General features: G+C 50.9%; 1 protein-coding gene across 9 annotated transcripts in view; it reads left to right on the top strand.

The window, feature by feature from the left end:
* The first annotated feature begins 347 nt into the window (after positions 1–347).
* The window catches only part of LOC127055030 (proton-coupled amino acid transporter 1-like), a 47,888-nt gene continuing 24,414 nt past the window's right edge, over positions 348–23,821 (top strand). For 3 of the 9 annotated variants that reach the window (XM_050961587.1, XM_050961585.1, XM_050961586.1), the window contains exons 1-10: positions 386–430; positions 4,813–4,910; positions 7,769–7,916; positions 8,920–9,010; positions 10,431–10,519; positions 12,069–12,164; positions 13,942–14,026; positions 16,783–17,001; positions 17,686–17,784; positions 21,195–21,361. In XM_050961587.1, the coding sequence (XP_050817544.1) occupies positions 7,774–7,916; positions 8,920–9,010; positions 10,431–10,519; positions 12,069–12,164; positions 13,942–14,026; positions 16,783–17,001; positions 17,686–17,784; positions 21,195–21,361 (989 nt within the window). In that variant the 5' untranslated portion in view covers positions 386–430; positions 4,813–4,910; positions 7,769–7,773. Of the gene's footprint in view, positions 431–2,816; positions 2,869–4,812; positions 4,911–7,768; positions 7,917–8,919; positions 9,011–10,430; positions 10,520–10,801; positions 10,867–12,068; positions 12,165–13,941; positions 14,027–16,782; positions 17,002–17,685; positions 17,785–21,194; positions 21,362–23,821 lie in introns of those variants that run through there. The other 6 variants (XM_050961579.1, XM_050961583.1, XM_050961582.1 and 3 more) reach the window with 6 other exon arrangements.

The following is a 23,821-nucleotide window of genomic DNA, read 5'->3' as shown; positions in this document are numbered from 1 at the left end:
AGGCCAGCAGCAGCAGGGCCTGGGGAGCATGCTGCATGTGCCTTTCCCACTGACTGCAGGGAGGGCTGGGTTACATGCCCGGGAGCAGCCCCCCAGCACCAGCCCGGCCAGGCAGGGGAACCAGCAGAGGGAGCCCTGAGCTGGCCCAGCGCCGCGCAGCAGCCTGGCCTGGGCTCTGCTCCTGGATCCCTCCCGGGGCTGGGGCTGCGGCTGGCCCAGCTCGCTCGGCCTGCGCAGTGCCAGCTCCGGCCGCCAGGGGGCAGAGCAACCTCCTACTACGCACGCGCAGGCTGGAGGCGCCGGGCGGGGCAGTGAGAGAGCCGCGGGAGGGAGTCAGCTGAGCCGAGCGTCACGTGACTGGGCGTCGCGTGACCGGCACCCGGAAAAGCAAGATGGAGGGGCGGGGCTAGTGAGCGCCGGGCGGCTGCCGGTGAGCGCTCAGCTGGGGGCGCGTGCACGGGGGGCGCTGCCCGGGGATTGGGGGCGCGTGGGGGGGGGCACTGGCCGGGGTGTGTGTGAATGGGGGGCACTGCCCGGGGACTGGGGGCGCGTGGGGGGGGGCACTGGCCGGGGTGTGTGGGGATTGGGGGTGCTGTCTGGGGTGTGTGTGAATGGGGGGCGCTGCCTGGGGATTGGGGCATGTGCACGGGGGGCGCTGCCCGGGGATTGGGGGCGCGTGGGGGGGGCACTGGCCGGGGGTGTGTGTGAATGGGGGGCGCTGCCTGGGGATTGGGGGCGCGTGCACAGGGGGCACTGCTCAGGGTGTACGTGAATGGGGGCGTTGTCCGCGGTTTGGGGGCGAGTGTGTGGGGGGCACTGGCCGGGGTGTATGTGAATGGGGGGCGCTGCCTGGGGATTGGGGGCATGTGCACGGGAGGTGCTGCCTGGGGTGTGTGAGAATGGGGGGCACTGCCCGGGGATTGGGGGCACGTGCGTGGGGGGTGCTACCTGGAGTGTGTGAGAATGGGGGGCACTGCCCGGGGATTGGGGGCATGTGTATGGGGGGCACTGGCTGGGGTGTGTGTGTGTGCGTGCGTGGGGGGCACTGCTCAGGGTGTGTGTGAATGGGGGGCACTGCCCGGGGATTGGGGGCATGTGTGTGGGGGCATTGCCTGGGGGTGTGTGTGAATGGGGGGCATTGCCTGGGGATTGGGGGCACATGCATGGGGGGCATTGCCCTGGGGGAATGGGTGTGAGTGTCTGCCTGAGGCTGCAAGGGGACAGTGCACCCTCGGGAGCCCTCTGCAGTGTCAATTGCATGGAGGGGGTAACAGGTGTCTGCAGGCACCGGGGTGGAGGCAGAGGCTGCACTGGGGGTTAAAGCCCAGGGGTAGCCACCTCCAGGGTGGGGATGAATCTGGGGCTGCAGGTGCATGCAGCAGAACAGGGGTGCAGTGAGACAGCCTGAGTGTTGTACTGTGCAAGGGGAGGGTTATGTTGGGGAAAGTATGAACCAGGTGGTATGTGCCCCGCATAGAGGCTGTGCTCGGTAGTGCCAGTTAAAGCTGACCATGCACCTAGGTGACCCATGTATATGGTGCATGGAGTTGTGGGGTGGGAGGGAGAGAGTAAGTAGTGGGCAATGTCTGTTAGTCGAAGTTGTACTAAGTATCATCTGTACTGGAGATACTAAGTATCATCTAGAGATGCTGTGAAGCAGTGAGAGGTGGGGTCGTGTGTGTCAGGCCGGCGCAAAGCAAACTACCTAACAGTCGATAGAGCATCAGACTTTTAATCTGGGGGTCCAGGGTTCAAGTCCCTGGTCAGGTGGAAAAGTCAGAGCAGCTACAGGGAAATGCTTGTCAGTGGCTCAGAGCTGCCCACACATGGGCAAGCTGGCGTCATGAGGGCAGTTTACTAAGTACAAATTGCCTGTGGAGGGTGACTAATTTGGAGGGGTGTTCAGAGCACTGGTGCTGCATGTCATCTCACAGGCATTGGAGAATACTGACAGAAAAGAGCTCTGGCATCTGACACAGAATTCAAATTATGAAGGTCTTTCCGGAGACCTGAACAGCACCTTAATTTTGGAAGGAATATCAGCCCCTCAGCCTTCCGTGTCCAAACCAGACAAGGAGAAAACCCATAATAATGGTGGAAATGGCTCCTCCACTTCAATTCTGGAGGTAGAATCCTGACCTCAAAGGGCTAGACTCTGCTGATGCTTACACACATGCTTATCTTTATGCACTTGGTAGCCCCAGTGACTTCAGAGGGACAGTTCTTGGGTAAACTTGCCTGTATGGTCAGAGAAGGGACTGAATGTTCTTGTCTTGACTCTCTGTAAGTGATGAGGAAATAACTTGATGGCTTTTGCTTTTAGTTGAGAACATTCTCTGTGTGGATGAGAGGGAAACCCTCTTTCTCCTGTCAGTGCTTTTCCAAACCGTCTTAGTGGTTCTCCTTCTTGCTGATTGCATGGAAATTGACCACTTGTGCTTCCTGCTACTGTGCAATCTTTAATCCAGAAATGTAGATGTCAAGTCACGATGGGCAGATCTGCCTGGGCTTCAAAAGAGAAGAGCAGCGAGGTATGCTCTGGGAAAATTCCAGGGGGAGGAATTGAACGCTGACTGGAGAGCAGGATAACATAACTATGTTGTTTCTTGTATAGAGAACATCCCTGATGTGAGCCTCAAATAGCATGTCAGGCTCCTGCTCCACTAATGGTTTGTTTCTAGATGCGCCATGCAGAGTAGGTGGTGCAGCTGATTGCTGTGTAATTACAGTCAGATTGCTTTGTTGGAAGAGTTTCTCTTTGATCCCCAGGCTGACAATTGTCTTTATTGTTTACAGTACATACACCAACAATTCCCTCGCCACTGCCATTTACATCTGCCTGTTCTGAGAGTGGATAGGATGCTGCTTGTAAAAATATCACCAATTGTTTTGGTGGGTGTGGGTAGAATTTGGAAATGAATCTGCCCACGATCTGGGGGGTGGGGGAGATCAAGCTGCATTACTGACTGGATTTGAAATTATGCTAATTGCCTTTTGGGCAGGACCCCATTTTAATGACTTGGCTGAAGCTGAGCTAAGCATAAAGGAGATTGCTCCTTGCTCTTCTATTGGGCACCTATGTTTTTTGCTCACTTCATTCTTTCTATGCAGGGGAGGTAATTATTTGGGTTAGGGATGGTGGGGTCGGGCACAAGCCTGCACCTTCCCAAAGGCTTTGCTTTCTCTCTGCAGTTATCTTCCCTGTGCTGTCCCTTCTCGAAGCCTTGCAGAATATCATTCCACTTCCTTTTCTGTGTGAGCCTCTCTCTTTCACTCACTTAATGCCAGAAGCTTAAACGAACGCTTTGGAGGATAAATTCATCCCAGCCTTCAGTGGATTTTGGCCCTTTGAACTATGATGTTAGTTTCACATGAATGCTTACACCTCTCTCTAACCTCTAGCACAGTGGTTCTCAAACTTTTGTACTGGTGACCCCTTTCACACAGCAAGCCTCTGAGTGTGACCCCACCCCTTATAAATTAAAAACACTTTTTTAGATATTTAACACTATTATAAATGCTGAGGGCAAAGCGGGGTTTGGGGTGGAGGCTGACAGCTTGTGACTCCCCCCCCCAGGTATTAACGTTGTGACTCCCCTGTGCGATCCTGACCCCCAGTTTGAGAACCTCTGCTCTAGGAGTAGTCCTCCTGCCCCCATCCTGATAACCTGGCTCACACATCTTTTCAGCAAAACTCCCCTCCCCATTGAGAAGGGGGATCATGCAGTTTTGTTAGATGCTGCTGTGGATCTTGCCTTTACCATGGAAACTAGAAGCAGCACTTCCGCAGCAGTGTGCTAGCTTTAGGTGACTGCCTCGCCTCAGGTCAAACCTGCCTTCCTTGCAGCTTGGGGCAATGAACTTCCTGTAGGCCACTGTGGTGACCCACAAGGCATGTTCTGTGTCAGCTGATTTAGGGTTAAAGCTTGCTCAGAAATAAGAGCAGTACTGGGAGAGGACACAGTGTGATGAGAGACTTTATTTTTTTCCCCCTTCCTTCCCGGAACACTCCTTATCTGAGGGGGCCTTTTCTGAATGAGAAGGAAACCACTTGGGTCTCCAGGACAGGAGGGGCTGATGTAAATTAACTGCAGGTGATACAGAAATAGGTGTCATGCTGATTAAGAAAGGAGAAAAGTAGCTTGAAGGACAGTTGGAACCTGAGCTTCCCAGCTGCCTCATCATTCTAGTATATACTTTCCATGGCTGTAAAACTTCTAACAGCAGGCGGAGTGTGGACTTGACTCTAATCGCAGGGAGACTGCAACAGGATAAGATGATTGACTACCTTGGAGCAAAGGGTTCTGGGTTGAAACGAACCTTTTAAGAGTGACTGCTGTCTCAGGTAGTGGAGGAGCAGGTTAATACATGTGCTTTATCCAAATAGTCTATATGCAGAGTCTTGCTTTCCTCCAGCTACAATTCTAACCGAGATCTGCCGATGGCTTGCTGAGAGCATTTGGAGAGAGAATATTTATGGTCCAACATATATTGGGCTAGCAGTAGTCTGGGAGTGGAGTGCACTCCCAGCAGTGTGGGGAGCCAGGAGGGGAACAGCAGGGATTATACTTTTAAGGTCAGGATTTAATAGCGTTGTGCAGGGCTATGTAGGAGGAAGCTTGTGGGACATCTGTCCGTGCTACGTTTGGCTCCAGCTGGAGCAATGACTCCCTCCGTTCCTCAGTCTACTAAGTTGCCAAACTTCAGAGACTAGATTTTAGAGGCACTGGGGCAGTTACTAAGCTGAGGTCGCTGCTTGCTGGATTTCTTACAATATGGGGTCTTAAAGCTTGACATCAAAGATGTCTTTAGATAATTGCCGGGTGGAAGATGCCATACTTTGCTGTGCCTGTTTCGTGGTGGTCTTGACATGCAAGCTCTTCTCAGACGTATTGCATGAGGCTTGCTAGGTAAGATTGTTTCTATGCCTCTCTTCTCCTGCCTTTCCTCTTCCTCCCATCGTAGCCCCCAGCCTGAAACAGCAAATGTGGCATGTTTCCAGAGAACCCTTAGTTGCTGTGCTGCTGTTGAGAGCAGCTGGGCTGTTCAGAAGGAAAATGAAGAGTTGAAGATGATGGAGCGTCTGATCCTGAGCGAGGAGGACAGTGGGCTAGTCATAGTGGCAAAGAAATGTTTTGGGGCAGGGTGACTATTGGGAGCTCAACTGCTCACTATTTAGTGCCAGCTGACCAGTGTTGGAAAGACAGACCCCAGGCCGGGGAGAGGAGGCAGAGTTGGAGCCAGGAGGTTACTGTGGGGGAGAGTATGGAAGAAGAGGAGGGGCCAGGAGCTGGTGGGTGTCCTGAAGGGAATGCTGGAAGTGGCTGGATAGGTGGGAGGGGAGCTGGAAGAGCTTGGTGCCCTGAAAGCCCAGGGGGTTACGCTTCTTAGAAATTCCTAGCGTTCTTCAGGATACCTTCCACCCTCATCTCATCTTCCTGGCACTGGGGAAGCAAACTGTCCTCCTGTCTGGCCTGCTGTGCCCCCATGTGTTGTATCTGACTCTGTTGCCTTCTGTCTGCTGGCTTTTCTGTTCTCCCTCTGTCCTTTTATTATTTGCATCAGAGATCCCTAGTCTAGAGATCCCTAGTCAAGTCAGGTGCTGTCCCTGCCCCGAAGAGCTTCCAGTCTAAACAGACAAGTCAGAGGAGGGTATGATCCCTGCTTGCCAAACAGGGATCCAAGGCTCGGATTTTGGGCAAGTCACATGACTGTGTTGCAGAGCCAGAAACATGAACCTAGGACTCCTGAGTAACCCCCTCAGTAACTCCTGAGTAACACCAAGGCCAGGCATCCATCCATCTTTTCATCCCTTGTTTTGTATCCTATCTCTCTCTGGGCCTTGCTTTCTGTTTTCACTCCTTGTTGCTTCTCTCTAGCAATTCCCTCCGCCCCTGTACCTCTCATTCCCCATTCTGTTCTCTCCCTCTCTGTAGCGTCTCCCTGGCCAGCCCAGAAGCTGTAGCAAATACTTGAGTGCCTGTTGGCCAGGGAGAATGGCTGTTTGCTCTGGGCCCAAACCTGCTTTCACTGCAGTCTCGCAATTGCTTCAGTTGGAGCAGAGACAGGCCCCTTGTGCCCAAGGGAGTCTCTTAGAGCCGTATGGTGCCACACACTTCCCTGCATGTATACTGCATATCTCCGAGGCTGTGGTGCTTGCTGGTTCTGCTTGTGGTTTGTTACTTAAAGGAAAATTGAGACACTCCTGTGGTAGGAGTGGAAACCGAGCCTGGATCAGCCCAGCAGTAATTAAAACCTATTTCTCTCTTCACGTCTCTGCAAATTAACGACAGGTTTCCAGCCAGTTGCTAATACTGCCTGTGGGGCTGCCACCATTGTTCACCCCAGCAGCTGACTTGTCTCTTGGTTTGCCTGATGTTAGCAACCCAGGTGGAACTGCTGCTCTGAGGGCTGGGCCAGCAGCAGTGAAACTAGGTGCTGGGTGGATTTCCATGTCTTCCCTCCCAATCCTCCTGCAAACCTCCAAAGCTTCCTCGTTCCATTTACAGGCTTTGAACGTTTGCCATCTTAAGACACAGCAAACATCATACTTGGGAGGAATAGTGCCTGGGCCTGCAGTCAGCATGCAGGGCGCAAAGGCATCTGGAGATTCTCCAGGCTTAATCTTGGAATTCAGCATCTGATTGCTTCTTGGCTCGCCCCCAGGAGAAAGGCCTTCCTTTGCAGTGATAACCTGTCGGTTCTGTAGGGCACCCAGTTGCTAGAGCACTGACAGAGTAGAAAGGCTCCTGAAAGCCTCGCCATTGTTTTCTCTTATCAGCTCTTATTAGGGTGACCAGATATCCTGATTTTATATGGACAGTCCCAATTTTGGGGTCTTTTTCTTATATAGGCTCCTATTACTTCCCTCCTCCTGTTCCGATTTTCACATTTGCTGTCTGGTCAGCCTAGATCTTATCCAGGAAGCAGTTTAAACCCCTAGTCCAACTTGATCAGCCTGATTTCATGGGGCAGGGGCAGGGGAAGTCCTGAACCATGGGTAAAGATTCCTGGAGCTGGCCCTGGCAATGGGGGTTGAGACCTGCTTGTTGTCAACACGGATCTCAAAATACCAAGATGAAATAGATGGAAGACAGTTGGGAAATTTGCTGGATGTGTGGAGGGGTCAGTTGTCCATCTGCATCCAATCAGTGTCTCTTCACTGGGAGTCCTTTGGGTGCCTGTTAGTCCTGAGTGTATCCACTCCCTGGTTGGCCTGTATTACAGCCATCATCTAGCCTGTACAGCACCCTCCATTCTGAGCACCTGTCAACAGCCTTCTGTAAAGGTGACCTGCAAGGAGATGGAGATCTCTGGGGCTGTGTGCTGCCAGCTTGCACGGGCTCGTTGCTTTGCGTACCCAGCCTGTTTGGGAGAAGCAATGCAGACGTCAGTGTCATCTGGTGTTCAGTATCTGGGCAGGTCACCTCCAAGCGATCTGTCCCCGCAGGAATTGCTGTGTGCATCCCGGGTGGGTGTGTCTAGCTTCAGGGAGGAGTGCAGGACTTGTGTTGACCCCTCCACAGGCCTAAGCTCTCCGGTTGGTCTGGAGGCTCCATTTAGGCATGCCGACACTGTGACTGCCTGGGCAGGCTGGTGAGGTGGTGCCCTATAATAGCCTGCCAGGGCGAGCCTGCCCTGGCAATAGCACAGGGAGCTGGTCCTGTGACCATGGCTGAGCCAAAGAAACTCCAGAGAGGGAGCACAGAAGTGACTGCTGCAGGGAGCATAGAGTTAGCAGCAGTTCCTAATACGACTGTTTCCACAGCCACTATGTCCACCAGGAGGCTGCGCAGCGAGGACTACAACGACTACAGCTCCACAGAGGCTACGCCTGACGGGAGCTCCCCCGAAGGCATAAACAGCTTTGCCGCTCCTTCAGCCTACCAGCGGTTCGGGGAGAGCAATGGGACAACGTAAGTGACTGGTTCAGAACCATCTCTTCTCTCTGTTGGTGCAGATGGCCCGTGCTTTACTGAGAGTGGGCACTGCATTCAGCTGCTGGCCCCCACGGCGCCCCTGTACTCTTCAGAGGATGCTCTGGGATCCTTTGGGCATGAAATGTGCTGTGTAACCGGTAAAGAGCTATGGCTTGCCTTGCAGACTCTCTCGTGCCTGTCTGTACAGGTCTCTGGGAGCAAGTGCTCCACTCGCCAGGATTGCTGTAAGTTGAGTCCAGGTGTGGATAGATTGGGTACTTTCCACTAGATGCTGTGTCTCAGCAGATTTTTTTGGAGGTGGGGGGGCAGTTTATTTCCCCTGTGAAGCCTGACTCAGAGGCAGCATCTTATTTTTTTTAAAAGCAGCTTTGGAGTTCCCTTTCCTCCCCACACCTTCCTCTGCCACTTTTTTTTCCAGCCAGCTCTGACTTGGGAATGGGGAAGGCAAATGACTTGCCTGAATTCACAGCAAATCAGTGGCATGCTTGCAGTAATGTCTCCACATCTTCCTTGCTCCCAGTTCAAGCAAAAGGCACCCCTGGGGCAGCTAGCATTGAAGCAGCTATAATCAAAAATGATTTAACAGCCTGGGCACCCAGGACTGCCGAATGGGGAAGCTCCTGACCTGCAGAGTTTGCTTGGGGCTACACAGCATCTCCTCGAATGGCAGTGCAGAACACTTGAGTTCACGGACCCATTCGGAATCAGTTGCTGCGTTGTCACCTGCTGGTGCAGCTGGGCTTACAAAGACCTACAGGTGCTGAGCTCTTCTTGCTGCTCTGGCAAACATATCTGCTGCTCAGAGATCTTGCCAGGGGATTTTCTGTTCTCAAGCACTGGCAATCTCTGTTCAAGAGCAGCCTAGAACTAGAGTGGCCGTGTGGTGGGGAGGCCAGGGCTGAAGTACACTGGCAGGCTTGCACTGGGGCTAGAATATTCTGTGGCACTCCTGACCATCTCTGTATCTTCTCCTCTGCAGATGGTTTCAAACCTTGATCCACCTGGTGAAAGGGAATATTGGCACTGGCCTGCTGGGACTGCCCCTGGCTGTGAAAAACGCTGGCATCGTGGTAAGACGGCGTCTTCCTTAATAGCAGGGAGGCATCCACTCCGATTGTGGGCGGGGCTCCTGCTTGGTTTCTAGACGGAGGCATGTTGCTGACTTGAACTCAGGCCTTCTGGGTGTCTAGCACCTCCTGCTCAGATGGCTGCTGGGATTGGTCATAGACTAGAAGGCGTCCAGCCCTATGTCACTGGTTCCACTCCCTGCTAGGTCAGTAGTCACTGCACGGCTAGTGGCTGGCTGCTCAGAAGCCCGAGTGAAGAGTTGCAGTGTCGGGCTGGTTCCTTGGGGGAAGGCATCAGCAGGGCTTCGCTGCTGTGTTCCTCTTGGTGCCATTTCCTCTGCCTGGGCTTGAAACCGGTGTTGGGGAAGGTTTGCCCATGCCTTGGTCACCATGCTGTATCCTGTAGACAAACAGAGGGCTGCACGCTCTAGAGCTGTGGGCCTGGCGCTTTTTGCCAATCGTACAGCGACCCTTAGCAGGTCTCATTGCAATGCTGCAGTTAGACCAGTGATTGTAAAGCCGCTGGCTGCTAGGTGTCCTCTCACCCCCTTGTCTAGACTGAGAAAACATGTTGTGTAATGTCAGGCGAGCTCTTCTCGGCTCCTAGCAATTAGGTCATGACTTACACTTGTACTTAAAACAAAGCCTTGCTGTGTGACAACACATCCGCCTAGCCCAGGTGGGAGGACTTGGGTGTTAATGCTGTCCCAGAAGCACCTCGCTCTGAACTGCTTTTCCTAAGCAGTCAGCTGCTGCTGAGCCTGCTTGCTTATTAACATTCTTGTGACTCTAGCTGCTCCTACAACCCTCAGGCACAAATACAGCATATTCATCTCGCCAGTATCTAGAACAGGCCATAGAGTGCATAGCTTCAGCACCTGTGGAGGGAGCAGGCCACCCTTCTGCCCATTCCCTCTGGAGCTCCAGGGATGCTGGCGATCCTGACACTGAGTCAAACCTCAGCGGTTCCATTTCCCCCTTGATTTTGCTACTAATCTGGTGCCATGCGAGGTTTAAATATCATCCATCTTCTGTAAAGCTCCTTGAGGGGCTTTGCCATCAGACAAAGCCAACATACCTTGCTTGAGGCTTTCACTGCTCTCCACCAGTCCGCACGCGCGGGTGCCCCAAATCTGGGACTGTGCTGTACTGCAGGGAACAATCCAGCATTAAAGGCAGAGCCTGGATCCTACAGAGCTTTTCCCCCTCGCAGTTCTGGTTCCAGGATCAGAGGGGTGTCCCACTGTGTTAGTAATTTTGCATGGGTTCCTTGGTACGCTCGTCTAATGCAGGCAGGACCACGCTTGTGATCTCAGCTCTCTTTACATTGCTGTCTAATGTGAACCCAGCCTTGCAGTTCTCGTTTTAACCATCAAAGTGTGCTCTTCTCTCTCTCTCTCTCCCCCTGCCTACTGCTGTCTAGCTGGGCCCACTCAGTTTGCTGGTGATGGGAATTGCCGCAGTGCACTGTATGGGCATCCTGGTTAAATGCGCTCACCGCTTCTGCAACAAGTAAGAGAAACCCTCGCTGCTGTCGGGCCTGAGGTGTTGGCCTCCTATCCCCTCCCCAGCACCCCCTTGTCTTAGTTTTATGGAGCCCATTAGAAATGGGGCTCTTTGGTGACACGTCCTTTAAAGCCCTCAGGCAGCGTTCTGTCCATTGAAGTGTGCCAAAGTACTGAAAGCCCTTGTGCTACCTGTGGACAGAAAGCTCTCCTTCCTGAATCCCTGGGGGTGGCACATGGTGGGCGTAGAGGGTTGGAGAGGATGTTGCCTTTGTAATCTTGTAACCAGATTCGCAGAGCTTTCCACCAAGTTCTTCATATTGGGAAGAGGCTTTTTGCAAGCTACCAGGTTAGGTAAGTTACACAGACTCTCTGAGGGCTTGGTCAGTTTCTGTTCGAGAGAGAGAGAGAAACATTTACACTGGGGTTAAGGAGAGAGGCTATTATAAAGGCGAGTGTGTACAGCATGTGATTGTGTCATTCCTGGCCCTCAGAGTCACTCATGCAGTGTGCTATGGGTATGCTCCTCGGTCCCGATGTCATAGTACGCCCTCTTATCCCAGTGTTGAGCCTGGCAGTGCACCTGACAGCACTGTGTGTTGTCCCAGTCCTTGATCTCTGAAACTGTCGCCACCAGGCAGTGAATTGAAGCTCTCCTGGTTCTGCCGACTCCTTTGTGAATCACTTCATCGCTCTCCACCTTTGCTTCCCCACCTGTAAAAGGAGGGTGGCTATATCTCCCTACCTCCCAGGGGCCTTGGGAAGTGCCGTGAGATCACTGATTGGGAAGAGCCGCAGAGGGGGAAAGTATTAAAGAATGAAACGGAAAATGGAGAAGGTCACTTTCACTTCCCGTGGCCTGGTTGATTTGGGGAATATCTCCCTGCTTGCACCAGTGTAGCCAGGAGCACTCCTCGTCTGTTGGTTCGAGTCCCCGGCTCACACTGCTTTGGGTGGATTCGCATCTTCCTCTGAGCAGATACTGCGGGCTTATTGCTTGTGGTTACACAGGCTTCTGAAGCTCCCATCTCCATTATATGATATCTGGGTTCAACAGAGAAGCATGAGAGTTATTTACAATGGCCTAGCACAGTGGTCCCCAAACTATGGGGTGTGCCCGCTTAGGGGATGCGGACGATTGTTTGGGAAGGTGCAGCAGGGCCCGGGCCAACCTCCACGGGAGAACCACCTGGCCCTGCTCCGCCTGCAGCTGTGGCCCTGACACCCAGCCACAGTGCCACTTGCGGCCCTGGCCTCCGCCCCTGCTGCCGAACCCGACCGCACCTCTGCTTTTAGCCCATCCCCAGCCATGGCTCCACTCTGCCTCCAGCCCTGCCCCCGGCTGCAGCCTCTGGCCCTAGCCATGGCTCCAGTCCTGACTGTGGCCTGCGTGGCACGGAGGGAAGGATGGAAAAAGTCTGGGGACCTTGTCCTAATGGTTGCCTATCGGAAATATCTTCAGACTTGCATCCAGTAGCAGCAATCTTGTGTTATTCCCCCGATGTGTGCCTCTGAAAACAGACTGGGCCACCAATGTTGCTTTCCTCCCCCTTCAGATATCAAAGGCCTTTTGTGGACTATGGAGATGCTGTGATGTACGGGCTGGAAGCCAGCCCTAGTGCCTGGCTTCGGACCCACGCCATCTGGGGAAGGTACCGTGCTCTCTTCTTGCTTTGGCTTTGGATTGGGAGAGGAAGAACTGGCTGGGCTCTAAAACATGCTAATCAAATAGTGAGTAAAATAAGAGACTTAACCAGTTCTTCCAGTTCAGGGGGCACAACATCTGCGTTCTCGGCTTTGTCCCACTCTGATGGGAGCCTGGCTTTGTGCCTGGCACCTTTCTTAACCTGGGAGAGGCTGCACAAAGCGAAGCGCTAGGGTCTGGCCAGGCTCTAGCCAAACACAACTGTTGTGCGCTCCGCAGTTGCTTGTAGACACCCCTAGAAGGATGCTGGAGTCTGTCTTGCTGAAAGGATTGTGTTTATTGCCTTGAAATGCGAGAGGTCATCCTTCCTCATGTGCTCAGTTGTGGTGCTGTAGGGGCAGTGTGGTACTTTAGTGCACGTATCTGGATGGGAAAAGGAAACTCTTTTTTGCTCTGCAGCCTAGCAAGGAAGGGACAGAACGCTAATTTCCTCGGTGCATATTGACACATCTTTCTGTCAGCTGCTAGACACTGAGAAAGCTTAACTACCAATTCAAAGGCTTCCCGTCCATCTCAGCAACTCCACCGCCTTGCAGGTGTTGCCAAAGTCCGTGCATTGTCAGTGTGCCTATTACACACACTGACAATCCGTATGTGAGGCAGTGCTTCTGTGGGGCAACAAGAGCCTGTAACACCTCTTGCTGGGACAGATCTCTTTGGATGCAGGGGGGGAGAAGTGGCTGAGTTTTCCAGACGGCAAGGCTGTACTTACAAGGTGTGGTGCTGGTCCCTTCCATGGAACGGGCAATCCAAACTCATGGGGGTGGGGAGGGACACTCTTCAATTAACCATTGAAACGAGTTACCAAGGCTTGGGGTGGATTCTTCATCACTGACAACTTTAACATCAAGACTGGACGTTTTCCTAGCAGATCTGCTCGTGGAATTACGTTGGGCCAGTTCTGTGGTTTGTGCTATACAGGAGATCACGCTAGAGGAGCACAATGGTCCTGTGTGGCCTTGGAATCTGATTTTTGGGGGTCCAGATCTTCATCCCCACCCAGTGTAAACTCTGTGCTTCTGTGCCTCTCCAAGCTGCAAGATAATGTCCTCTCCTTGGCCACAGTCTTTGAGATGCCTTTACGGGTCTCTTGGGCTAAATCTCTAGAGGCTGCGCTGTCAGATACCCATGTCTAGCACAGGAAACTAAGCCCCCTCTAAAATGGGAGATGGTGTGGAGAAGGTGAACGGAGAGAGAGGCATTTTTAAGCATAAGATACAGGATCCCATCTTATCCCTTTGTGGAGACAGCGGTTGGAAACCACTCTTGCATAGCTGAGATCTGTTCACGCACCTTTCTCTGCATGCAGCTCTTCTGATGGGACTGTTCCAGGTACTGGCTTGTCTCCGTGTTGAGAGCTTCCACCTGGTACCTTCCCGGAACATTTTAGTTTGACAGTTGCTGGAGCAGCCTTAAAAAGGTCTGAGAAGACACAAAGGACCTTCTGCTGGGCAAGCTTCCTGGTGAAACGGAGGGAGGGGGGAAGCTTCTACCTCTGGCAATGCTCCCTCCTACCATCATCAAAAGCAAGCCATCCGTGTCACCCTTTGATCTCTAGCTCTGTATTGCAGCCTCCTAGCCGAGGAATCGCTCACGCTGTTGATGTAGCAGTAGGATCAAAAGATGCACCTCTGGCATGAGTCCGTGTCTTGCAGGCTGCATGGTTTTAGCATTAATGATTCTTTTTTAAATACTTTCTCTCTTCTCCCTCCACCCCCCCACAGGTACATAGTGGGATTTTTCTTGATTCTCACCCAGCTGGGGTTCTGCTGTGTGTATTTTGTATTTCTGGCTGACAATCTGAAACAGGTAAGACTTTGACTTTTTTGCTGATAAGGGGGTGGAGAGTTCTTGTTTAAAAATTCTCTTCCGGATGAGGGAGGAGCTCAGGTTGTTCCTTCTCCTGCAAACTAAAACCCAAACCCAGGGAGAAGAGTCTTATTTCCATAACTAGAGCAGTACAGGAAAATGAAACCCTTCAGCCCAAAGGCAAAGATCAATATCCCGGCCGCGTTTGTGCAAAGTGGGAAAGTGACAGATACAACCTCCCCCTACCATGTATTTGTCACAGGTGATAAATGGCTGCTAGATCTCTTGTCTTCTACACTCACTGAGCGAACTAAAGCCACGACCCGGGGAAAAAATCTGCACTAGATAAAACTTACCTGCCACATCCCTTGGCTCTGGATGCTTCCAAACCTCAGAGGTTAAGAGGGGAAGGGGATTATCCCACATGGCCTATTGCAGGAATCTTGCACCTTCCTGTAAAGCTGTTGGTACTGACCACAATCTAATGGGATATTGGACTAGACAGAATGGTAGTTCCTAGAAGTTCCTGTTGAGACAATCTCAATTTCAGGGGGAGGTTCCTATTGTGGAATGATGCTGACGAGAGCCCTTTTAAACAGGAACAAATTAATAAGGTCTCTCCTCTTCAGACGGCAAACTTCCCAGGGCAGGGACCATAGCGTTTAAGGCCAGAAGGGACCATCAGATCATATAGGCTGACCTCCTGTATATCACACATTACCAGCACCACCTGGCACCTACACCCTAAGCCCAGCAACTGAAATTAGACCAGAATATTATAGCCTAGAAACAGGCGTTTGCAAAACTTCAAAGCAAGCTGGGAGTCCCCTGCATGCCTCCCCGTGCCAGTCACCCCTTTCTTTTTAAATGACCAGAATCCAGCAGGCAGGGCATAAAAAGAAAGCATTGAAGATCTGACTGTGCCCCACTCTCTGAGCCAGGCAGTGTACTGGGGGAGTGCTGCTAAGTGTCCACAAAGTGTCGGAGGAAACCCTGCCCACCTGCTTCCCCAGCACGAGGGGAGCTTTTCTGAGGGAGCTCCCTTGATGCTATGATGTATCATTTTTTTTTTTTTAAATAAAGTGGCTGGAAAGGAGACTGCATCAGCAGTCATGCCTACTTAATAAACACTCTGTGGGGAGCTGAGTTCCTGCGAGAAATCCACAGATGCGGAGCAGCTCAGCTAGTGTTTTGATCTGTCGGATGCTGGTGGGAGTGTGAGAATGCTGGAAACAGGCTTAGTTGGGTTTTATGCAGATCGGTGTAAAGTATTACTCGTCTGGGAAAGGGTGGAGTTGGGAGGGACGAGAGGAAGAGGAGAGAACAACCTCAGGTTGCTCCGAAGAACTGGGCCGTAATGCCAAGATAACCAGTCGCCTCAGGAGGTGGAGAGAGGAGGGAGGGGCTCTCCCAGTCACCACATTTGGGAATAGACCTGAATGAATTGCTGGGGGTTTCATATCCTTCCCAGCGTTACGTTGCCTTCTGTCTCTTGGAGATGTCCTGTCTCTCTTTCCACAGGGCAGTGAATTAGTATGTGAAGTGGCTGCTCTGCATCACTGCTCTCTCTGTATGATGGGCTGTTTTTTCCTTCACCTCACAGACCATGTCATACTCAGTGGTGTATAGAAGGCAGGTGGACAAATGCAGCCAGCTGTTAGTTCACTGACCGGCTGACACTGCTATTTCGAGGCAGGCTTCCTTCCCTGGGAACCCTTTGTGTTACTTTAATAATGGACCGATCTCGGAGCTCCAATGCTGGCTGAGCTACAAAGGAGCAGACCATTAGAAATGGAGTTTAGATGTTTGCTTATTTACTGGCTGAGAGTGGGGAAAAGCCCTTTGCTGGTTTCAGAAGCCCATATTTTGGGGGCATTCTTTTACGTGATGGTAAAGGTAATCCTCCTATGAGATCTTGAGCATTAAGTCTTTGCACAATATGTGTTTATATTTTGTGCTGTGCTTCGCCACCCCAGGAGTGGTTATGGCTTGGGTAATGCATTGTATGCTAACACCAAAGTGTTTTTAATCCAATCATGATGTGGCATAAAAAGGAACAGGCTGTTTCTGCTTTATGCAGCGTGTGTGCGCATGTTGAGTTCTTTACAAATATATACTTTGCGATCTTTTTAATAGACTAGTCGTGGGTTGGCTAAAAAGAGTTATTTGCGACTTGTTTGGAAATCCTAGCTCAGCTGTCCAGCAATCTGACAGATTTACACTTGACGTGATAGGCAAGGTGTTTATCTCAAGTGGCTTTGAGGATCTGGGATCTGTGACCATGGCAGAGGGTGGATGCACTTGTGTCTAAAGCACAGGACTGGGCTCTTTTCCCAGCTTTTCATCGTGCGTGCTGTATGATCTCGATGCAAGTCTGAGTCGCTATGCCTCGCTTTCCCCATCCAGCGACCATAACGCGTCTTGCTTGGGAGTCTGAGTTTCGTTTTGGTGTTTACAAAGCTCCGTAAAATTCATATGGAAGCTGCTATAGAAGTTCATGGCTTTTCCTGTGAAAACACTGTTAAATGTCCCTTCCCTCCCTGGGTTATTAAAAGAACTTGCAGTATTTAAGTTTTGCAAATGCAGCCTCTCTGAAAGATAAAGGCTGTGTAGCTCTAAAATTGTGAGACCATAACTGTGTGGCTAGGACTCGCCATCAGCCACGCAACTCGGTTGCCAAGTTCAAGTTATGACAGGGAATAGTTCAGGATCCAGGGGTTTTTGTTTTGTTTTGTTTTTTTGGCTCCTCCCTCCAGGTGATCTCTGCAGCAAATGGCACCACCAATGACTGCCATTCCAACAAAACCACGGCACTGACTCCCACCATGGACTCCCGGTTGTTCATCCTCTCCTTGCTGCCGTTCCTGGTGCTGCTCGTGTACATACAGAATCTCAAGTTCCTGTCCATCTTCTCCATGCTGGCCAACCTCGCCATGCTGTGCAGTCTCCTCATGATAAACTGGTATATCATCACGGTACGTGTGAAGACCAAATCTGAATGCCTCTCTAGTCTAGAGACCTTCCTGACACCTTCCAGACCTCACTACAGGGGCTGCGTATGATGATCTTCAGAAGTTTGAGAGCTGGGCGTGCTGCTCGGGGCTTCAGCCCGGTGGAGTAGGAAGGGGTCTGGGGGATTCTGCCTGGCTCATAGGGGAGGGATGTGTGTCTTGGGGATCAGGAGCAGGGCTGAAGCCCCAAGAGCCTCCCTCCCACTGGCCAGAAGCTCTGAGACCCACCACCCTGTTGCAGGGCAGAAGCCCAGAGCTCCCACCCTGCCCCAAGTCTGGTAGGTGGAGAATCGGGGGGAGAGGGGGGCATGGAGGGCTCTGTGAGCTGCACTTTACCTGTAAAAGAGCCCCAGTTTGGCTACCCCTGCATTATATGAACTTCTCTTACGGGGCTGCTGCAGGTCGAGGAGCGGGGGTGTACACCGGAGTAGTTGCGGTACTGTAGGTAAAGCATTAGGTGCACTGGACAGGGGGAACCTTACTCCACTCTTGCAATGCTGGGTGTACACCTGCTTTCAGGAGCTTTCTAGTCCACGTTTTCACTGAGTGCTTGTGAGGTGAAACTTTGAGCAAGTGCCACAGAAAAGAAATCTTTGGAGTAGGCCTCGGTTTCTCTCTTGCATTTAAATCCAAGCTGTTCTTTTCTAGGGCATTCCGGATCCCAGCAACCTGCCTCTCGTAGCAGGCTGGAAGACCTACCCTCTGTTTTTTGGCACGGCTATCTTTGCTTTTGAAGGTATCGGCATGGTAAGTGTTGGCTTGTTGGCACTCCAAGAACCAGCTGCTCTGTGTGCTCTCTGCAGTGTCTGTTCTGTATGTGCTGAGATATCTCTCTGTGATTGTAAGCCAAATGTTTGACCTGGGTGACTGGTATTCATTGTGTAGTCACTGCACAGACACAGCTTCCCTCCGTCTAACCTCCTTGCTACTGGGGGAATGCAGTGGTATCGAGCCCTTTAAAGAAATATTGAAAGACCTTTATACTAAAGCAGCAATTATTCAATTACTTCCTCTTCAGATCTAATACTTTCAAAGCCGGTGTTCTGACTTTAAGACCTTGGGTCTACCTGTGTGGCCTATAGGAGTGAGCTTCCCTGAATATCTCTGCCGGGTTAAAGCTGCCTTGCTGGAGACAGAAAAGACAAAGTGACATGAAGATTGGACTGCTTGGTCTATTTCCTCCACTTGAGTAGCCTGCTATCTTGCAGTGGTTTCGCTTTAATTTCCTGTGGTGCCAATTATGTTTGCCTACTTCCTAGTAGGTGCTGTAAATAGAGCAGCATGCTGATATGGAAGAGGAGGAGGTGGTGGGTGGGTGGAGCACTTTTATTATCTTGGTTAAACATCATAGGCTATTTCCCAGAGCTCCCTTTCTAAGAGGACAGCTGGCTTCAGTTTTGTGTTACCTGGCTGCATAAACACATGAGCTGGAAGCACCGAGTCCATTAAGGACATAAGAACGGCCATACTGGGTCAGACCAGTGGTTCATCTAGCCCAGTATCCTGTCTTCTGACAGTGGCCAAAGCGCTGGTCTTCAGAGGGAGTGAACAGAACAGGCAATCATTGTGTTATTCATCCCCTGTTGTCCACTCCCAGCTTCTGGCAATCAGAGGCTCAGGACACCCAGAGCATAGGGTTGCATTCCTGACCATCCTGGCTAATAGCCATTGATGGACCTACCCTCCAGGAACTTGTCTAGTTCTTATCTAAAACACCAGAGTATTGACAAAATGCACTGCACAGAACTGTAAAGCAAGCATGGGGCGGTGGGAACAAAAGCTTTTTTTTGGCTTGGTTTGCTGCTCCAACAGCTGTGCTTCTGTGCCCTGTTGGTGCACCCTCTTTACAAACCACTGGAGTCTAAGACATATAGCCGCTATCAAAGGAGCTCGCAGGAGTCTATATTTGAAAACCCAAAAGCACCACTGACAAATCAACTGTAAAAGGATAAGACTGGCCAAGAAAGAATTTGAAGGGCAACTAACTCAGGACACAAATACTAAATAGAAAAAATTTAAGTCCATCAGAAGCAGGAAGCCTGCCAAATAGTCTCTGGGGCCAATGGGTGATTGAGGTGCTAAAGGAGCCCTCAAGGAAGACCAGGCTATTGTAGAGAAGCTAAATGAATTCTTTGCGTCCCTGTTCACGGCAGAGGATGTGGGAGAGAACCCCACACCTGAGCCGTTCATTTTAGGTGACAAACCTGAGGAAGTCTCCCAGACTGAGGGGTCAGTAGAGGAGGTTTGGGAACAAACTGATCAGTTAAACAGTGGCAAGTCCCCAGGACCAGAGGGTATTCACCCAAGAGTTCTGAAGGAGCTCCAATATGAAATTGCAAAACTACTAGTGGTGCTATGTAGCCTATTGCTTCAATCAGCCTCTGTACTAGATGCCCGGATGATAGCTAACTTTTTTTGAAAAAGGCTGCACTGCAGAAGCAGTGCTGGCAGTTAGAGACTGGAAAAACTAATTTTGGCAAATTGATTGAAACTATAGTAAAGAACAGAATTATTAGACCTGCAGATGAACATGATTTGTTGGGGAACAGGCCTCACGGCAAGATTTCACTTTACAAATCTATTACAATTCTTTGAGTGTGTCGACAAGCTTGTAACAAGGGTGATCCAGTGGGAAAAGGAAATTGGACTTTAAGAAAGCCTTTGACACAGTCCCTTACCAGAGGCTCTTAAGCAAAGTAAGCAGTCATGGGATAAGAGGGAAGGTCCTCTCATGGATCAGGATCTGGTTAAAAGATGATAAACTAAGGGTGGGAATAAATGGCCAGTTTTCACAATGAAGAGGTAAATAGCTGAGGCCTCGCCCCCAGGGATCTGTATGGGGACCAGTGCTGTTCAACATATATTCATAAATGATCTGGAAAAGGGGTGAACAGTGGGGTGGCAAAATTTGCAGATAGAAAATTACTCAAGATAGCAATGTGTTTACAAAGTAGTGAAGGCATAGTAGCTTCCTGTAAATAAAACTTGATGCCTGCTAACTCCTACGCAACTCCTTTAGCAGCTACATTACCCGTGGCCCAAGCATGAGAATAGCAGACGAGGCTGTACAGAGAAAGTACATGAGTTTAATGGCATTCTGGTAGATCCTGAGTGAAGTTCATGTATAACTTACAGGGGTACAGTGCTGGTACTTTCACCAAGAGATGACATGGTAAAGCCAGTTAGTCTTAAGGAATGAGGAAGAACGCAAGAGGGGGATTCCTTTTATCTATTAAGGGAAGAAGGAGGGGTCTCTTGAAACCATTTATTGTGAAGGAGGGGAATGGAAACCTACAGGATTCACAAAGGTAATTAAGCCAGTTAACAGTTCTAGATATAGGACAAAGTAAAATATAACTTTATCATCCCAGTATAGACTAGTCCCACCTATGCCATAGAATTCTTCCCCACCCCCAGCAATCCCAGCCAGTAGCTCTCTGAGAGCCAGCAGTGCAGGGAGACTGGGTTGGACAGGGGGATGGTGATGATGCCTGCCTCGAGTGGAGTGTGGTGACCAGCTGATGCAACAGAGGAAATCTTGCCCAAGAGCAGGATTTAAGGGGGGCAGATTATGGCTTGGGTGTCTAACTGCAGGGCTTTTGGTGCTACGGTACATTGTGCGGTGCTCTCCTCTTCTTTTGAAAAGTTGAAGGAATGAGCTCACCCCATTAGAATTTGACCATATGATTCCTAGGAGTCTGGATACCTCATGCCAGAGTCTTAAACCATGTAATCCACCCCGGGCCTGCATTCACCCTACTGTTACCTTCCCAATTCCTTAACTCCTCTGCAGCGTAGTGACTTGGTTAGTCTCTGCAGTCACATGATTCCCTGCTCCTTTTCCTTGGGTCTTGTTGCAACATGGCATAGGTGGGGGAGGTCCCTGTGATCCAGGGAGCATCTCGTCCTGTGTGGCTGCTGCACTGTTAGCAAATGGCTAAACCGCAGCAGTTGACTGTGTGCCATGGCTGCTTCTCACTGCTGCTGAGGGTCTCCTCTGACTATGGGGCACAAACCCAAAGAGTCTTGCCGAGCCAGCGCCGTCCAGGAAGATGCTGGCTCAGAGGTGGTGTGCTGGACTCCGAACCCATGGAGGTGAAGGGTAGGGAAATGAATTCAATTTTTTTTCCTTCTCCTCCTCTTCCTCCTCCTCCCAGGTGCTCCCCCTGGAAAACAAAATGAAGAATCCTCGACACTTCCTAGTGGTCCTGTATGTGGGAATGGCCATAGTCACCATCTTGTACATCAGCCTGGGGACCTTGGGTTACCTGCGATTTGGAGCCAGCATCCAGGCCAGCATTACTCTCAACCTGCCTGACTGCTGGTGAGTCTCCAGTCAATGCTGTTTACCACTTCCCATAACACAAGAACTAGGGGTCACTAGGTGACATGAATAGGCAGCAGTTTAAAACTAACATAAGGAGGTACTTCTTCACCCAGTGCAGAGAGAGCCTGTGGAACTCCTTGCCAGAGGATGTTGTGATGGCCAAAATACAGCTTGAGAAGAAAAAAGAATGAGATGAGTTCATGGAGGATAGGTCTGTTAGTGGCTATTAGCCAAGATGGCCAGGGATGCAACCCCATGTTCTGGGTGTCCCTAAACTTCTAACTGCCAGGAGCTGGCACTGTACAACGGGCTGGATCACTTGATAAATTGCCCTTTTCTGTCCATTGCCTCTGTGGCACCAGTTACTTGGAAGGCAGGATCCTGGGCTAGATGGACCATTGGTCTGACCCAGTGTGGCCGTTCTTGCATTCTCTCTGTGTGTGGAGGTTGCATTTCACGTGATGCCGAAAGGGAGCTGGTGGATGTAATTGGTCTCAGTGCAGGGCCGCTGAGGGGAGGAGTGTAGCTTGACTACACTTGCCTGCTGTTCAGAGGAGCATGTCAGGATACCATTTGACCTGTGGTCTGACTGACACTTGTGTATGGCCCTGCAGCCTTTGCCCTGTCCCACGTCTGCTGTCACTTCCTCTGTGGCAGGAGAGCGAAAGTGAATGTCTCTGCCATTTCTGGAGAGATTTGGCTCTGGCTGTCTTGGTCTCTTCAGCATACTTGTAAGAGTAGCCCAGATATTCTACCATCATGGAGCCCGCTACTTGTTTCCATCATACGTGGGTGCAGGGGAGGCAGGGTTAATATGAACGTGGCACTTTCTATCTCAGAGGAGCCATAAGCTGTGAAATGCCTCAGTGACACGCAGCCAGTGTCAGGTGTGGAGTGTAGCGTATCAGGAAGGGAGGTTTTGGCCAAAGTCACCAGGGGAGACCTCTTCCATTATGAAAAGTGCCATAGGAGCTTTAATGTAAAGGTGGTCTCCAAAAGACAGGGACTAAATTGCAGCTGTATAAGGACTAAGCTTGGTTCTGGTGGGCCTTGAACTCATAGCTCCAGAGCAGCTGCTTAGATTGCAGAGCTTTTCCCTCTGGGCTCACGTCTGGTACTGGTTAAATGCCACTTCTGCCCCTTTCCTTGGGATGCTGCGGTGAATATTCCTTTGTAAGTGGAAGCTTTGCTGGGGTTTCTGATCCATCACGCGCAATGCAGAAGTGGGTGTCTATCAGGCTCCAGTCCTGCTGCAGAGATATACATCTATCTCCACCCACTTGGACCAGATTGCCCCAGAGATTTATTTTTTTATATATAAAAGTCTAAAAACTCCTCCATTCGGGAGCTGGTGGTTGGTGGCCAATGAGAGGTATTCAGTGTCTGCAGGGAGACTGGCCTGTAGGTCACCGGGAAAGGCGTGAGTGGGAGGCAGGTTGTAAACAGGGCTCTCTTTTGGCCTTGGGTAAAACATTTAATCTTGCTGCCTTAGTTTCCCTATTTTTGAAGTTGGGGTGATATGGCCATGAGAAGTAAGGGGGTTTAAAGCACTCCGAGGATGAGAAGTGCCAGGTGTGTTTATTGGGCTTGTGTTGTGCGTTTCAGTCCAACACACACTTCATTTATTAATCCAAGGCAACACATAGCTACAATTCAAGCAGGGAGCTTGCAGGAACGGCTTGTGTGTGGCATTCTAACTGACGGGTGTCAATGGGCAGCCTGTGCTGCTTCATGCTTTACCAAATAGGAATTTAATCTAAATAAAAGCTGGCTAATAGGCTGACATTGGAGAGTGTCATCTTTACGGGGACCAGACGCCCAGATATTAGGGGCTTTGTCTTATATAGGCACCTGTTACACCCCCAGTTTTTCACACCCTAGTCTTGTCATGGAGAATGAGATTAAAAACAGAATTGCTTGTTCCCCGGGGGGCCCAGACAAAGGTGCTGGCAGCTGCTCCAGTCGAAACCCTCCAACTACAGAGTTGTCATCTCTTTTTTGTAAGAGGCGAGTTTCAAAGGACTCGGAGGAACTACGGTAGCAGGGAAGCAGGAGAGCAGGAACTAATTAAAAGCCCAGTGCTGTCTCCTAGCAGGTAGGGGCTGTTTTGCAGCTTGTTTGGAATGTGGAGGCTGTGATGAGTGATTCAATGAGGCGCACAGATGTGAGGCTTTTGAAACTGTTTGTTTGAGGTTTAACATTTGCCAGCCTAAGTCCAGGAGAAGGCATGTTGTGTAACTTCCTTTTTGTCTCGACTTCCTGACATTAATGTCCATCTCCGCCACTCAGGAAGGTGGTTGTAAGGGGAGATTTAGGTGGACCCCCCCTTACTGGGAGGACAGCCTTTTACTAGGATGCAGAGTGACTCCAACTTCTGGTCTCTAAAAATGAAACATCTCTCCTCTCCTCGTCAGCTCAGCTCTGTTCTCCTTCCCCGACTCCCCTGGCATCACAACA

The sequence above is a fragment of the Gopherus flavomarginatus genome, chromosome 7 (assembly GCF_025201925.1).
Source record: "Gopherus flavomarginatus isolate rGopFla2 chromosome 7, rGopFla2.mat.asm, whole genome shotgun sequence".
NCBI lineage: Eukaryota > Metazoa > Chordata > Testudines > Testudinidae > Gopherus > Gopherus flavomarginatus.
This window is presented reverse-complemented; position numbering and strand designations above follow the sequence as displayed.